We start from the raw sequence: 14927 nt of genomic DNA on the forward strand, positions 1-14927 counted from the left end.
ATCTATAGTCATATAAAAATGCTCTACATTATTATTAATTAGAGAAATGCAAATTAAAACAACTCTGAGGTACCACCTCACATCTATCAGATTGGCTAACATGACAGAAAAAGCAAATGAAAAATACCACAGAAGACGTGGGAAAACTGGAACACTAATGCATTGCTGATGGAGCTGTGAACTGATCCAACTATTCTGGAGAGCAATTTGGAACTATGCCCAAAAGCAATCAAACTGTGCGTACCCTTTGACCCAGCAATACCACTACGGCTCTGTATCCCAAAGAGGTCATAAAAAATGGAAAAGGACCCACATGTACAAAAATATTGATAGCAGTTCTTTTTGTGGTGGCAAAGAATTAGAAATTGAGGGGAAGCCCATTAGCTGGGGAATGGTGGAACAAGCGGTGGTATACAAATGTAATGGAATACTATTGTGCTTTAAGAAATGATGAGCAGATAGATTTCAAAAAACCTGGAAAGACTTAAATGAACTGATGCTGAGTGAAATGAGTAGAACCAGGAGAACACTGTAGACAGTAACAGCAAAATTGTGAGATGATGTATGACAGAATTAACTCTTCTCAGCGATACAATGATCCAAGATAATTCCAAAAGATCTATGGTGGAAAATGCTATCCACATCTAGAGAAAGAACTATGGAGTCTGAATGTAGATTGAAGCATATTATTTTTACTTTTTTTTTGTTTTCTCTTTCTCATAGTTTTTCCCTTTTGTTCCGATTGTTCTTTCATAACATGACTAATGTGGAAATATGTTTAACATGATTGTACATGTATAACCTATATCTGACTGCCTGTTGTCTTGGGAGGGGAAAGGAGATGGAGAGAGGAAGAAAAATTTAGAACTCAAAAATCTTACAAAAGTGAATGTTGGAAACTATCTTTACATGTAAATGGAAAAAATAAAATACTATTAAGTGGAAGAAAAAAAACATAAGGGTGAATCTTCTGTTTAGCATTTAAAGCATTTTACAATCAGGTTCAATCCAATCTTTCTAGCCTTAATACATTACTCTCTTCATGCACTCTTCAGTCTAGCCAAAACAGTCTGCTTCCGTCCCTCATAAGTAACATACCTTCTCTTAGTGCCTTTGTCTGAACTATCACCCTACGCCTGGGTGATAGTTCCTCTCAGAATTCCTACTTCACTTTAAAACTTATATCAAATGCCATATACCATGTTAGTTCTTTCTTGATCAAACCAGCTACTCTTCCAAAAGTTACTTTATATTTATTTCATACTTAGGTGTGCACATGTTGTCTTATTCTGTAGAATGTAAGCTCCTTTAGGGCAATGACTAATTAATTTCTGTTTTACCAACACCTAGAACAAAGCCTGGCACAAAGTAGGCACTTAATAAATTCTTTCTTAAGCTATTTCCCACTCATCGTTCACTTACTTTATGTTCAGTGCTTTGTCAGAACAGAAAATGCTCTGAACATTTTAGTCTGTGTGGAACCCTTCCTTCTGTGATCAAATTCCTACCACCTCAGGGATAAAAAGCTAGAGATCTATATTTTCATGAAATACTTTCCTAGCAACTACACACCAAAATTACTAAATAAAAGATGACAGCTAACTTGTCAGTACTCCAATACTCTTTCACCATAAAAGAACAGTTGACATGTTTTGTGGACCCCAAACAAAGGATTGGAACAATACACAAAATAAAAATCTGAGCAAATTGTAAAATAGTTCTTAAATGGCCAGAAAGCTCAGAGTCAATAGTGTAATATGGTACTGAGAAATGCTAAAGCCATCTTACAGTGCAGTAAGGGTCCAGGAGTGGGGAAGTAACAATCCCACTCTGGTTAGACCATACCCGAAATATCATATTCAGCTTTAGGTATCACACTTTAAGAAATACACTGATAAGCTGAAAAGCATCCAGGATGAATGAATGAAAAAAACATTTATAAAGCAGTTATTATTTACTAAGCACTGGAGATACAAATAAAAAGAGCAGAGACAGTTCCTCAAGGAATTTGCATTCTAAAGTGTGGAAACAATATACTCAGGGAAATGATGGCCAGGAGGGGCATTTCGGTCTGGGAGTTATGATAGGGTCACATCCCATCCAAAAATAATGATAAGGGTTCATTCATGGTTCCAGAACTGGATGGGACAGGAAGAAAAAGGAGGAGGAAGGGGTATACACTTGGCAAAGTAGTGGCTGGTGAGAAGAAGCTACTGGAGAGATGGGTGCACTGGAGGAAATATAGGAAAACATAGGTAGGGTTTTCCTGAAATAATGTAGCATTTCTAGTAAAGGCAATCATCAGTTGGAAGAGTGGGGTCCAAAGATGGAAGGTTCCTCCAAGAGGCATGATCTCTGGGAAAGGCCTCACACTCTTGTCATATGAGTATTAGCTGAACGAAATAAGAATTTTCTTTCTAGAGGATATTTAAGGAGGGCATGACAGCTGTCTTTAATAACAGTCAATTCAACTTGATAAGTATTTATTAAGTAACTACTATGTGCCAGACACTGTGCCAATCCTATAAATATTTGAAAGGCTCTTACATGGAAAAAAGAATTTGTCTTATTCGGCTTGTCTTAGAGGGCAAAACCAAAAGTAATGGGGGGAGGCTGTCAATGAGGCACATTTAGGTTTGACATAATGAAAAAGTGGCATTCCCTAGAAGGGTGAAGCGCTAGACAAAGAAATCTTCAAAAATGACTGGATGATCATTTTTAAAGACAAGTTATGGAAGGGATTTTTGTTTAGTTATGAGTTAGACAGGCCTTTTAACTCTGACTTCCTCTGATTCTCCATTTGTGTCCCTCCAAAGCCTGACAGAATCTAGTCCAACTCCCCATAATTAGAGTTCCTCTTCCTGTAGTGCATAATCTAGTTTCCTTTAGGAAGCACTGGCCAAAATCACGTTATGTCCAACTATAGAACTTTAAGAACTGATTTTATAAACAGTACGGATTAATTGTTCCATTCCACACCCATGGATTCAATGTTCATGTATCAAACATATATTATCTTATCAAACATATATTATTAATCCTTGTAATTAGATCTTTAATCAAAACCACTATGTCTAATAGCCGGGATATTTTGGATACAAACGCTTCCTGCTGGTTTAAGCAAATTTAAAGGGATCATATACCTAAATAACACAAGGGTGAAAAAAACATACATTTAACTCATTACTTACTTTGTAGCTCCTCCATTGCCTTCATCATTATCAGATGATGATGATGTCGAAGAGGGAGGAAAATAGGCTGAATCCACATGGTTAGGGCTGCCACTCTGAGCTGGATTTATTGGAGAGGATCGCTCATACAATGGAGTATGTTTTCCTTCATGAGGAATGTTACTATAGTTGTTCTGCTCAGACAAATTTTTTCCACTTGTTTCCAAGGTGATAGCCGGCTCAGAGAGACTATACGGGTATGGACCCTGACCTGGAGCACCACCTGGGCTAGACATCTGCTGGGCCTAGAACAAAATGGTCTCTTTTAAATACAGGTAATAAAAAAATAAATGGATGCTGTCAGATTCCAGTAACACATTGTTTTATCCTGTGAAAGAATTTTTAGTTGATTTTCAACACTACAAAAATGATAGTCTATTCTTTTCCAAGTGTGCAGTTTAAGAAGACTTTGAGAAATTATTTCTGCATATATTTGAATCTCAACATATACATACTCCTAAGAACTGCCAACAGAAGTCATTAACAGAATTAAAAGCATACTTACAACAGGTTTTGCTTGTATAGAGGTCTGTGGAATGTTAAGCATCTGAGGGGGAACGTACGGTGGCACTATCCCAGGCATTCCAAACTGATTTGGTCTGGCTGTTTCATCAGAGAGACAAGAAAAGAATAAAACAAAAGTGAATAGAAGCACATTTTCCCACAGAACCTACTTCAGAAATGCTAACAGCTAGCACACTTATCCATTTGTTATTTGCCTACTTGTGACATCTCTCATGTCATCACCGTTAGGCTTTCTTCCCACAAACACAGAACTACTTAGAAAACTATTTAACAACAAAAGCTGAAAAATCTTAATTTTATTTAAAAGCTCAATAAATTTCTGCATTTAACTATGTAAAAGTCTGGGGAATATTTTGTTTTTCAACAACACTGCTATAGTTATTTTGTCCATTTCTCTTCCTTAAAATTTAACCTTTTATCTCTTTAATTTTTAAAATTTCATTCTATCTCTGTTCTCTGCTCCTTTTGATACCTAAAGTACTTCTCAGCAAAACTAGTCTTTATACACTAGAATTAAAATGGCTAAAAAGAAGAATAAAAAAACTTTCCCAAAAGTCCTGCAAAAGGCTGTTAGAGTAAGACATTTTTTAGAAATTTCAGCTGCAACTGAAATTGGGTTCTTAACTACCTTAGCAAGCATTTAAACTAAACTGTAAAATTATTTGGCAACTGCTATACAAAGTTTTCCACTGCAAAGCAAAAGCATTCTACCTTGCCAAAAATCTACAGTATATGTTTTGCATAAGTAAGCTAGGACACTAAGGACCTTGCTCTTTTCTTAAAAATTAATTTACAAATTAACTAGTGCTTAAGTTGTCATTTACTCCTTACTATTTTCATGATAACTGGCAAAGATAAAAAACCTGAGCCCAGGAGAAAGCCATATGAAGAATGGCTCAACAGAGATCAAGAAAAATAAAGACAAACAAAAGCAAGAATTCTGTAGAGAAAATACAAAGTAGTGTCAGACCAGGTAAAACAAAATCAGGAATTTCAGCTGATAGATACAGCAACTTAATTTGGAAAAGTCAAGAAAAAGTTCAAATGCTACAAAAGTCATTCCTGCTAATGTCAACAACAAATTCCATTCTTTGTACAAAGTAGGACTTAAGATTCATGTAGAAAACTGATGGCATTAATAAAATGTAATTTTTGCTACAGCAATTATCACACATTTCTCACATGGAATAGACAGCCATTCTGTTTATCTAATGTTATATGCTATAATTTTAAATGAAAAAAACATTACAAGTTTACAGAATGAATTAAATAAGTTTCAGTTCTCTGCTTTATACCATCAGCCACAGCATTTCTCAAGCCTTAAAGTCTACAAACCACGTTGGTAGCAGAATATGAATCACTTCCTCTACCTGCCTGCTTACTTCAATACTTCAAGAATCTGTCATTCCACTGGTGTGGCTACTCCCTCTACCGACAGATATCAAAAACTCTATAACTTAGAAGAGATTCCTCAAAAATTGCTGCAGTAAAACAATCCATGACACTGTGGCCAGCCTGGTTGTAAACCACTCAGAAGTAAGTCAGGCTGACCTCCAGATAACAGACCAACTCCACCGCGAGGTGGAGTTGGAGTTAGGGTTAGGGTTAGGGTTAACCTTTCGCAGATTAGTGGAGTTGAGTAATCCAGAGCTTGGACCCCATGGATGATGGTCTTGGTAAATCCTATGTCACCATAAGGCCATAATGACATTCTTTTGCTAATGTCAAAACAAATGAACAAAGAAACCAACACAAACTCTCTATAATTTGCTTTAATAATGGCATTTCTTTTGAAAAAACTTGAAGGATATCATAATGAAATTATTAATTTATGTTAAAATAAAAAGTAAATTATTAATGTAAATATTATTAGATACTAGCCAGTATTATCATCTAGAGTACCTAAAAAAATTAGGGACCACTTTGAATATCACTGCACTGAAGTTTGAAGTTTAAAAATTATAGAGAAACTTAGAAAAACACTCCAACCCTTAATTGTTTTCATATTTCATAAGCTATAAAACTAAAATTCATTTTAAATTTGCCAGACACTAGTTTCTACTACTTTACTGGCAAAGCTGCTACTTAAAAAAAAAAAAAGGATTTCAGTCAGGAAAGATTGCATATATAAAAAATCTATTATCAAGATAAATTAAAAGAAGAGGTTGCATAACCCTGTTTACATGGCAAGCAAATGGCTAAGCCAAGACAAACTTAAAAGCTATTACTGGGTCTTTATCTTTAATTCAATACATTATATTTCAACCATAACTATAAGAGTAGGGGCTAGAGATGAGGTACAGGACTTCAAACAGAAAGGCACCCAAATTCAAGGAAAAACTAAAACCACAGAAAGATCATGATGTTGTACCACTGAGATATCCCTTTGACTGAAGGCAAATAGATGCCATGATTTTGTAACACAGCTCTTCGAATGGAGGGCATGAAATACTTTCTTTAAAACAAATTTTAGCCAAAATGTTCGAATCAGCATGGTTAAGTAAGTAAATCCTGACTTTGCCACTTACTACCTGAAGGGCCATGGGAAAGTCACCTAACTGATCTGGGCCTCAATTCTTCATCTATAAAATGAGAAAAAAAGGTTTGAACTATAAGACTGCAAAGGTCCCTTCTAGTTCTAAATCTCTGATTCCATGAATCCTAGTGAAAAGAGATATATGGCAGACAGAGAGCTAGCCCTGGAGTCAAGCCAATAAGACATGGGTTCAATCTGTCTCTCACAGTATGTGCCTGGCACATATTACATGATATAGCTAGTACTAGTACTTACGAACAAGACACTTAACCTCTTGATGCTCTCAAACAACTCTAGGACTACAAGATATAGATGAGTTGCCTGTCTGATTTCGGTGGAGAAAGTCTTTGCTCTGCGAAGTCCACAGTGATGAAACTATAGGTTGGGGGTCTGAGGTGGAGATCTAAATCCTAAGATGACAGAATCTAGCAATAGAAGCTATGTTAAAAATAATCTATTTTGTAAACTATTGCCAAAAGGCCTTTGACGGATGAATGAAGGTCCATCATGATAAAGTACTTTGTGCTAAGCCACATAAGTAGTCAGCCAGTGTCAGAACTGGGACAGGAACCCAGGTCAATTGACTCCCATTACAAAGTTCTTTTTGCTTCTACTACAGCTGCTTAGTTCTACTATATCTAGAAGGTTTATACATTTAGTTTTGTGGGATTACACAAGGAAAAGAAATTATGAACTACCACTCTTATAATTCTATTTAGAAACCCTTATCCTTCTGAATGATATGAGAACTAGGCTCATTAATGATGATTACCATTAATTAACATTAAACTGAAGATGAACATCTTTGATACACTCTGGTTGTTTAATCATTCCATATTGAAACTCCTGAAAAGCAGGTTTTTGTTAACAACAAACTGAAAACAAAACATGGTCCATAGACTGGCTGTATTGTAAAGTGATTACAACTGCCAACCTCAAACTGTGCTCTCTGTCCCCATTCCCAAATGCACAATTCAACTCATTAATAAATCCTATTTAGTCTAATTAATGAATTAATTTTTAAAAAAATTTTTGGGGAAAATAGAAGAAACACAGAATAAACTATAACAGGCTTCTGTGCTACTAGGAGCGCTGTCTTCTAAATTAGTTCTTGTTCTCATTCCAAGGCCTGGCTAAGCAGAGTCTTTGTCAGTTTTTTTTTTTTATGACAAGAGGATCTTTCTCAGAATAGACACAAGGGCTCACATCATGGAGATTAACACTACCAGTTTCTCATTCTACTCCTTTTATAAATACTTACTGTAGAAGTAGGCTTTTGCTGCAAAGTATGCTTAGTTGGAGAGACAGAAAGAATAGGTGAAGGAAAAGAAAGCTTCATATGGAATGTTTCAGTAGACTCAGTCATTAAAAATAAATTAGTAATTCCTCTAAAATAGAGACTCTTAACATATGATCCATTAACTTGTTTGTCTTCTATATATTCTTTTCCTTTTGGTGAGGCAATTGGGGTTAAGTGACTTGCCCAGAGTCACACAGCTAGTAAGTGTTATGTGTCTGAGGCTGGATTTGAACTCAGGTCCTCCCGACTTCAGGGCCGGTGCTCTATCCACTGTACCACCTAGCTGCCCCATGTCTTTTATATTTTGAGAACTGCATTTCAACATAACTTGTTTCTTTTAAAATTCTATGGACTTTACTTTATACACTGAAAAACATTCTTCTGAAAAGAGGGCCACAGACTTTACCAGACTGGACAAGGGGTACAATATGAAAAAGGTGAAGAACTCCTACCCTAAGACTAAAGGAAAAAAGATCTAGGCTTCTGAGCCCAGGCCTACCCCTGGGGGACCACTGAACTTTTTTGCTTCATGTCACAAAATGATTTAGCTCCGAGGCTTAACAAAATACCAGTGTTCTTAGGTTCAGTTTCCAGTTTAAAGACAAACTACAAACAAACAAAATCCACGTGACTGAATCAGTATCTCTTAAAAAGACTAGCAATCAGGGGGTGGGAAGGGAGGAGAAGTTAATTTATGTTTCACCCTGGAGACTAACAAGTAAGGCCAAAGGACAAGGTTCACCCAGTTAACTTATTTCATTTCAAGTTTGATAATGCAAACACCAAAAACACCACGTTTTGGGTCATCATGACACCAATATATAATCTGACATAACACCACAAATCACTGACCTTGGTAATTATCTACATAAAGATAAATCAATATAATTTTCTACATTGATTTTTAATGCTTCTAGAGGAAAAAGAGCAAAATTTCTGAAATTTTTTGACATTTTAAAATTGCATATTTAACAGGAATTTAAAGCTTCATGAGTGCTAAAAGCACAAAGATTCTGAAACATAAATTTAAGAAAAAACTTTTCATTTAAAATTCTTGATATAACCTGAAAAGAATAGGAAAGTACTTTTTGGTCCCTGTTTATCTTGGGGTGCTGCCCTAGAAACTTCATAATCCCAGGGGTAAGACTAACAATTTCTGCTCTTTTACCCCTTGGAGATGTTACCCCTTGGTACCACATCTCATCTAACTTTATTATCTACCCTAGCGGTTAGCACTGCGTACATTAAGCACTTAATAAAGATGAATAAATGAATGAATTTAACTAACATAAATGCCCTATCTCAATGACTAGGAGTCAAAAGATACTCATTCCAAGTCATGCAATTATATAGGTACCAATTATTTCAATTCCTGAAAGGGAGCAATTAGGACCTGTTGGCAGTGGTTTGACTCTCCTTAAATAAACCACCCCTGAAATAAATATTCTTACCCTAGAGAAAAATGCTTTGCATGCTGAAAATTCTTTGGCAATAGCTTTACCATCAGGCTCCTATGTAGGCATGCAAAGCTGAATTAAAAGATTCAAGGACTGGGGCAGCTAGGTGGCACAGTGGATAGAGCATCAGCCCTGGATTCAGGAGAACCTAGTTCAAATCCGGCCTTAAACACGTAACACTTACTAGCTGTGTGACCCTGGGCAAGTCACTTAACCCCATTGCCTAGCCAAAAAGAAAATAATATAAAAGAAAAAATTATTAAAAAAAAAGATTCAAGGATTTAGAGTAATTTTTACATGCCTTCACTGCCTCCCATCTTGCAGTTTAAAAGAAAAAAAAATCAGTAGGTACTTAATATCCCAACAGAGCACTGCTCTTAGTGCCAGTCTGTTAGGTAGCCTAGTGGATGCCTGGAATCAGGAAGATCTGGGTTCAAATGTAACACTTACTAGCTGTGTGGACCTGGGCAAGTTACTTAACCACTGTTTGCTTCAGTTTCCTCATCTATAAAATGAGGATAATAGTAGCACCTACCACCCAGGGTGTTGTGAGGATCAAATAAGATAATAATTGTAAAGTGCTTAGCACAGTGCCTAACATATAGCAAGCAAAATACAAATGTTAATTATTATCATCACTTTATCAGTATGAAATCTAAGAGGTAAGTGTGGTTGGTATATTATTGGAAAGAACACTGGATGTGAAGCTGGAGTGCCTTAGTTTGAATCCTGACTCTGTTACTCTTTGTGACTTTATACAAGACATTTTCCCTAATAAGCCCAAGTTTCCTTGACTATAAAATGATGGGGCTGAATTAGATTACCTATAAGGCACCATTCCAACACAAGAGCTATGATCCTAAGACTATCTATTAAGGAACTTCCCTTACAACCGTGATTCAGAGAATGTGGACTGTGAGCCCCTTTGGGCCCCAAGACCCTTTCAGTAGGGTCCATGAGGTCAAAACTATTTTTATAATAATTCTAAAATGCTATTTGCCTTTTAAAATAGTCCTGTCTTTCCCAACTACCTATCTGCATGAGGCAAAGATTTTCTCCCTATATTTCAATTAAAACAATGTATCACAACAAACTGAATGCAGAAACAGATGATGATCCAGCTGTCTCCTACTAAGTCAGACATTAAAAAAGATTTAGAAAACTATGTAAAATATTGCCACACCTCACCAAGTTATTTGTTTTGGAAAATACAGTTATTTTCATAAAAACAGGCTATTTATGTTAACATGTAATAGTGTTACTTTAAAGTGAATCAACAAATTAAAAAAATAACTATTTGTTTTAACCTCAAATATGGTAAATGTCAGTAGATATAACCCACATTAACAGCTCTTTGGGTTCTTCAATAATGGTTAAGAGCATAAAGAGATCCCGAGACCAAAAAGTTTGAGAAAGTGGAAAGATTACTAGAATGCAAGCAAAAAGACTACTAGGGCTCTGTCACTAACAAAATGCCATGACATCTAGGAAATCACAGATTCTTTGATCTCAGTCACCTTACATATAAAACGAAAGAGGTGGGCTAGAGGATTTCTAAATTTCCTTGTAGCTCTAGTAAGATTGGTTTTTCAAGACCTGGTCAACTACCAAATGATTTGCAAATGTAACACTTAAAGACACTATCACTGCCTGAGCTCTATATATCAAGGACCCATTTGGTGAATCCATTAGTAATATGAATAAGTCCCTAATTTATCTTTTACGTAATGTTCATATTTTTCAAAAGTAGAACACACCTGTACTCACTTGCCACTATTTCTCTCCAGGAAGGTTAGTTTAGCAGTTTTGCATCCTTTGCTTCAATAAATTTACTTCTCTACAGGAATAAAGGAAGGGATTTCTGAAAACTCTCGCCAAAAAGTAAGGAAAAATATTCTAACAAAATTCCCTCCACCCTCTTTCCCAACAATAGAAGGAGAAATGGAAAAATGCATTATCACAAAGTTACAGAGGTAAGAGAAGCCTCAAATTACTTTTAAGATTAGCAAAGAAAACTAATGTTCTAGGCTTTGCTTCACTAAATATATTTTACTACTGTATCTTAACCTTAAATATAAAGTAACTGGAATCAAAACCTTTTCTTGAAACTTTTATACAAAGAAAATACTCTCTGAAAGTAAATTTCAAAAAGTCATTCATATGTAACATGTAGTAAAAACAACCTCAAATGTTGAGTTTCAAAAATCTTGGCAATGAGGTAAAAAGGCAAAAAGAAAACATTACATAAATTGCATTTTGAATTATTTTTCCTAAGTTGAGAAAAGTACACTTTTATAGGTCTGTATTTAAAAAATGATATATTTAAATTTTTGTTTATCAAAGTATTTTAGAGAAGCATAGCCCAACTGAAAAATTACTATAGATTTTATTACTCAGGACTTTTTAAAAAAATTCACATAAACTGTTTTAGTATCTAGACCTCTAAAATCATCAATAGAGTTAGAAAAATATTATTTATTCTTTTTAAAATAAAAGATTTGCATTCTTTAAAATCAGAGAGCAAAATAATGGGTGTATTTTTTCACTGAAACACTACTTCCAAATTCTCTAAGAATTTAGCTTTAAAAAATCCAGTTCAATTAAAAAATTATTCAGATAAGCCTCTGCCACCAAGGAACTTACATTCTTCTGAGCAGAATCAATATTTAGTCAGATAATTACAAAGTACTTTGGGGGAAGGTGGATGGGAAAGGCTAGCAGCTAAGGGGGAATCAGGAAAAGCCTTCAAGACACTTGAGCTAAACCCTGAATGGAAGGAGAGATTCCAAGTGGTAGATGGAAAAGAGGAAGTCTATTTCAGGCACGGAGGCAGGAGATGGAACATTATGAATGGAAAACCAGAAATACCTAGTTTGGCTAAGATGGTGAGTACTTTGGCAAGAATAAAGTAAGGTCAGATTGGAAATACAGTTTGGAGACAGATCATGAAGATGTTTAAATGCCAAAGAGAGGAATCTGTATCTGATGCTACAAGCAATGAAGAGGAAATTTTTAAAATTTGGAGTTTCATGAAGATTTTGTGACAGTTCAATATTATGTAAATAAAGTGGCTTAAATGTCCATACCCTTTGACTCCGAGATCCCATTTTGAGGCATATAACTCAATGGGTTCATTGACAAAAAAGACTCAACACACACTAAAATATTTATAGCAACACTTTTGGCAAAGAGCTAGAAACAAAGTAAATGCTCATTGATTGGAGAATGGCTAAACAAACTCTTTAGCAAGCACAATAGAGTATTTACCACTGTGCTGTGAGAAACAACAAAATATGATGACTACAAAGAAACATGGAAAGACTTCCACATAATGATGCAAAATGAACTAATAGCTTCTGGAAAAAGATGAGTTCAGTTTTTGACACACTGAGTTTAAGATGTCTATAGGACATCAGTTTCAAGATGTCCAAATATGCATTTGGAGATGCTAGGCTTGGAGGTCAGGTGAACATTTGTTATATGCTTACTGTGTGCCAGGTACTGCGCTGGAGAGGTAAACAGGACAGTTCCTGTCTTCAAGGAGTTTGCATTCTAATATGGAAAAACAACATATATAGAGAAGTAGCCAAGGAGCATTTTGAAAGTCGGTGGATATGGTAGTATCTACTCAAATTTGTTAAAATGGGATTCTACCACCTATGGATATGTAAAACCCATAACTAAGATTTTGAAATGCATTATTTTGTAGTGCTTATCTACGTAGCATATTACTAAATCCAAATTTAATCCTTTTAAGTTCCATTATTTTTTCAAACTGAAAATTTTCTAATAAAAAATCAATATTAGTAAACTTGTTCTGCTTTTCTTCACCTGAAACTGTATCAAGGGATTAGCAATAGTAGGGTAACATTTCCTTACTGCCCACTCACTTTTTAACCCCTTGCAATCTGGCTTCTGTCTCTACCATTCAACTAACACCATTTTCTCCAAAGTAATACCAAATAAATCCCATCACCAAAGCTGGCAGCCATTTTTCTCACAATCTTTATCTCCTTTCCACCCTGGCCTCATTTTCCATGATGTCATTCAAACATTTGACATTAGAGACTTCCCTGGGCTTCTTGAGGTCATCACTGCCCAAAGCTGCATGATACTGTCTTCTTGTGGGTCTAACTCCTATTTCTCTGACCTCTTTTCTTCCTTTTCAAAAGGCTAATCTTCACAAAACCCCTTAAACTGGGGTTTTTCCTAAAGTACTGTCTAACATATTAAGCTGGATCTAATATGATGAATAATAGATGTAAATGTTTAACCGATGTAAATGTTAAGTGTTTTGTCATTTCAGTCATGTCTGACGCTTCGTGACCCCATTTGGGATTGTTGGCAAAGATACTGGAGGGCTTGCCATTTCCTTTTCCAATGGATCCATTTTGTCAGGCAATCAGAGGTTAAGTGATTTCCTTAAGTAACCGTTAGGAAGTGTCAGGCTAGCTACAAACTCAGAGCTTCCTGACTCCCAGCACTCTATCCACTGAGCCACCAGTTGCTTCCAGCAGGGCCACTGCCAGCCACCCTGACCTATGTCTTGCCACTGGACTCAGATTACACAGGAGGAGAGAACAAATCTGATGACTCTGAACAGCTCTGCCTCACTCAGATCCAATTCACTTGCAAATCAAGACATCACTGTCCTGATGTTATTGGTCCTCTTCAAGAAGGAAGGACAAACAATACCAAACTGCCTCCAAGTGTTACTTCTTAGGTTAAATTTCACAAAGTACAAAATGGGGAAAGTAGAATGGTTAGATAGTAACTCATCTGAAAATGTCAGGACTTCTGTAGAATGCAAGCTTAATAGAGGTCAACAGTGAGATTAAGACAGCAAAGAAAGCTACTATGATTGCAGCCTACATTAAGACAGTAAAGAATAAGGAAGAATTCATTGTACTCTGCCCTGTTCAAACCACATCTGTACTAATACGTGCATTTCTAAAAGAAGTGATCCTGCCTTTGTGATCAGTACTTCCTTTAAAAAAAAATACATACTTCACTGATGCCTTTTGTACCTACGACACAGTGACTTCCCACCCACCTCCTGGCAAAGAGAACCCTCCCTCTTGACAAAGAGTTATGACAATAAAATCATTAACAAATCCCATCTGGGTGTCCTTAGCGTTCCATGACAGACTTGGCTCATTGTGTCTTCTTGACCACACCACATTCTTGCATTCACCTTTCATCACTTGTCCCTGCATCCATCCTCTACACATCTTTTAAAAATCTAAATTGGTCAATGAGTTAGTTTCTCTGAAATAACCATCTCTTTTCCTCCTTTTTAGAAGTGTTTCAATTCAGAATTTCATTCTTGGGAGCTTCTTACCATGATGACCAGGGCTGACATTTTAGTCCCTGGAACCTCATATCTATCTTTTTTCTAAATGGCTTGTAATCTGTTTTCCCTAAATATATGGTGTCTATAAGATTGTTTCTAGCTTTTTCTATCATATAATTTAGTATGGAATAGTCACTGCTCCCAAGGTTCTCATGCTGACTACCTTATCAACCAATTCTCTCTACAGCAGGCATTTTTTTTTGTTATGAACAAAGAACAGAACTAGGATCAATGAGCAGATGATGCCATGAAGAGATAAATTTCAGTTCACTATACAGTCTTTCTAAATTGGAATGTGTTGCCTTATTGAATACACCAAGAAGGTAGATGAAATAACAGCCCTTTTCTGTGGGGTCTATTTAGGAATTGGCACCCGATAGCTTTGATCTTCTCAATAACTTAAAAGGTAAGCCCACTGTTGAGAGGAAGTGGAGGAGGGGATAACTTAGGTGTTGTAGAGGAGATGATACTTGCTATAGTCAGTATGGAAAATGCACTAAGAAATCAAACAGATGAATTACAAAAT

General features: G+C 35.9%; 1 protein-coding gene across 4 annotated transcripts in view; it reads right to left on the reverse strand.

Annotated features, from left to right (window-relative positions):
• FAM120A (family with sequence similarity 120 member A) overlaps positions 1-14927 on the reverse strand; it is a 153209-nt gene that overhangs the window by 72853 nt on the left and 65429 nt on the right. For all 4 annotated transcript variants that reach the window (XM_020981270.2, XM_020981268.2, XM_020981269.2 and 1 more), the window contains 2 exons: positions 3736-3833; positions 3192-3475 (listed from right to left, as the gene is read on the reverse strand). In XM_020981270.2, the coding sequence (XP_020836929.1) occupies positions 3192-3475; positions 3736-3833 (382 nt within the window). The remainder of the gene's footprint in view (positions 1-3191; positions 3476-3735; positions 3834-14927) is intronic.

This window comes from Phascolarctos cinereus, unplaced genomic scaffold, assembly GCF_003287225.1.
Source record: "Phascolarctos cinereus isolate Bilbo 61053 unplaced genomic scaffold, phaCin_HiC Scaffold_4;HRSCAF=312, whole genome shotgun sequence".
Lineage (NCBI taxonomy): Eukaryota > Metazoa > Chordata > Mammalia > Diprotodontia > Phascolarctidae > Phascolarctos > Phascolarctos cinereus.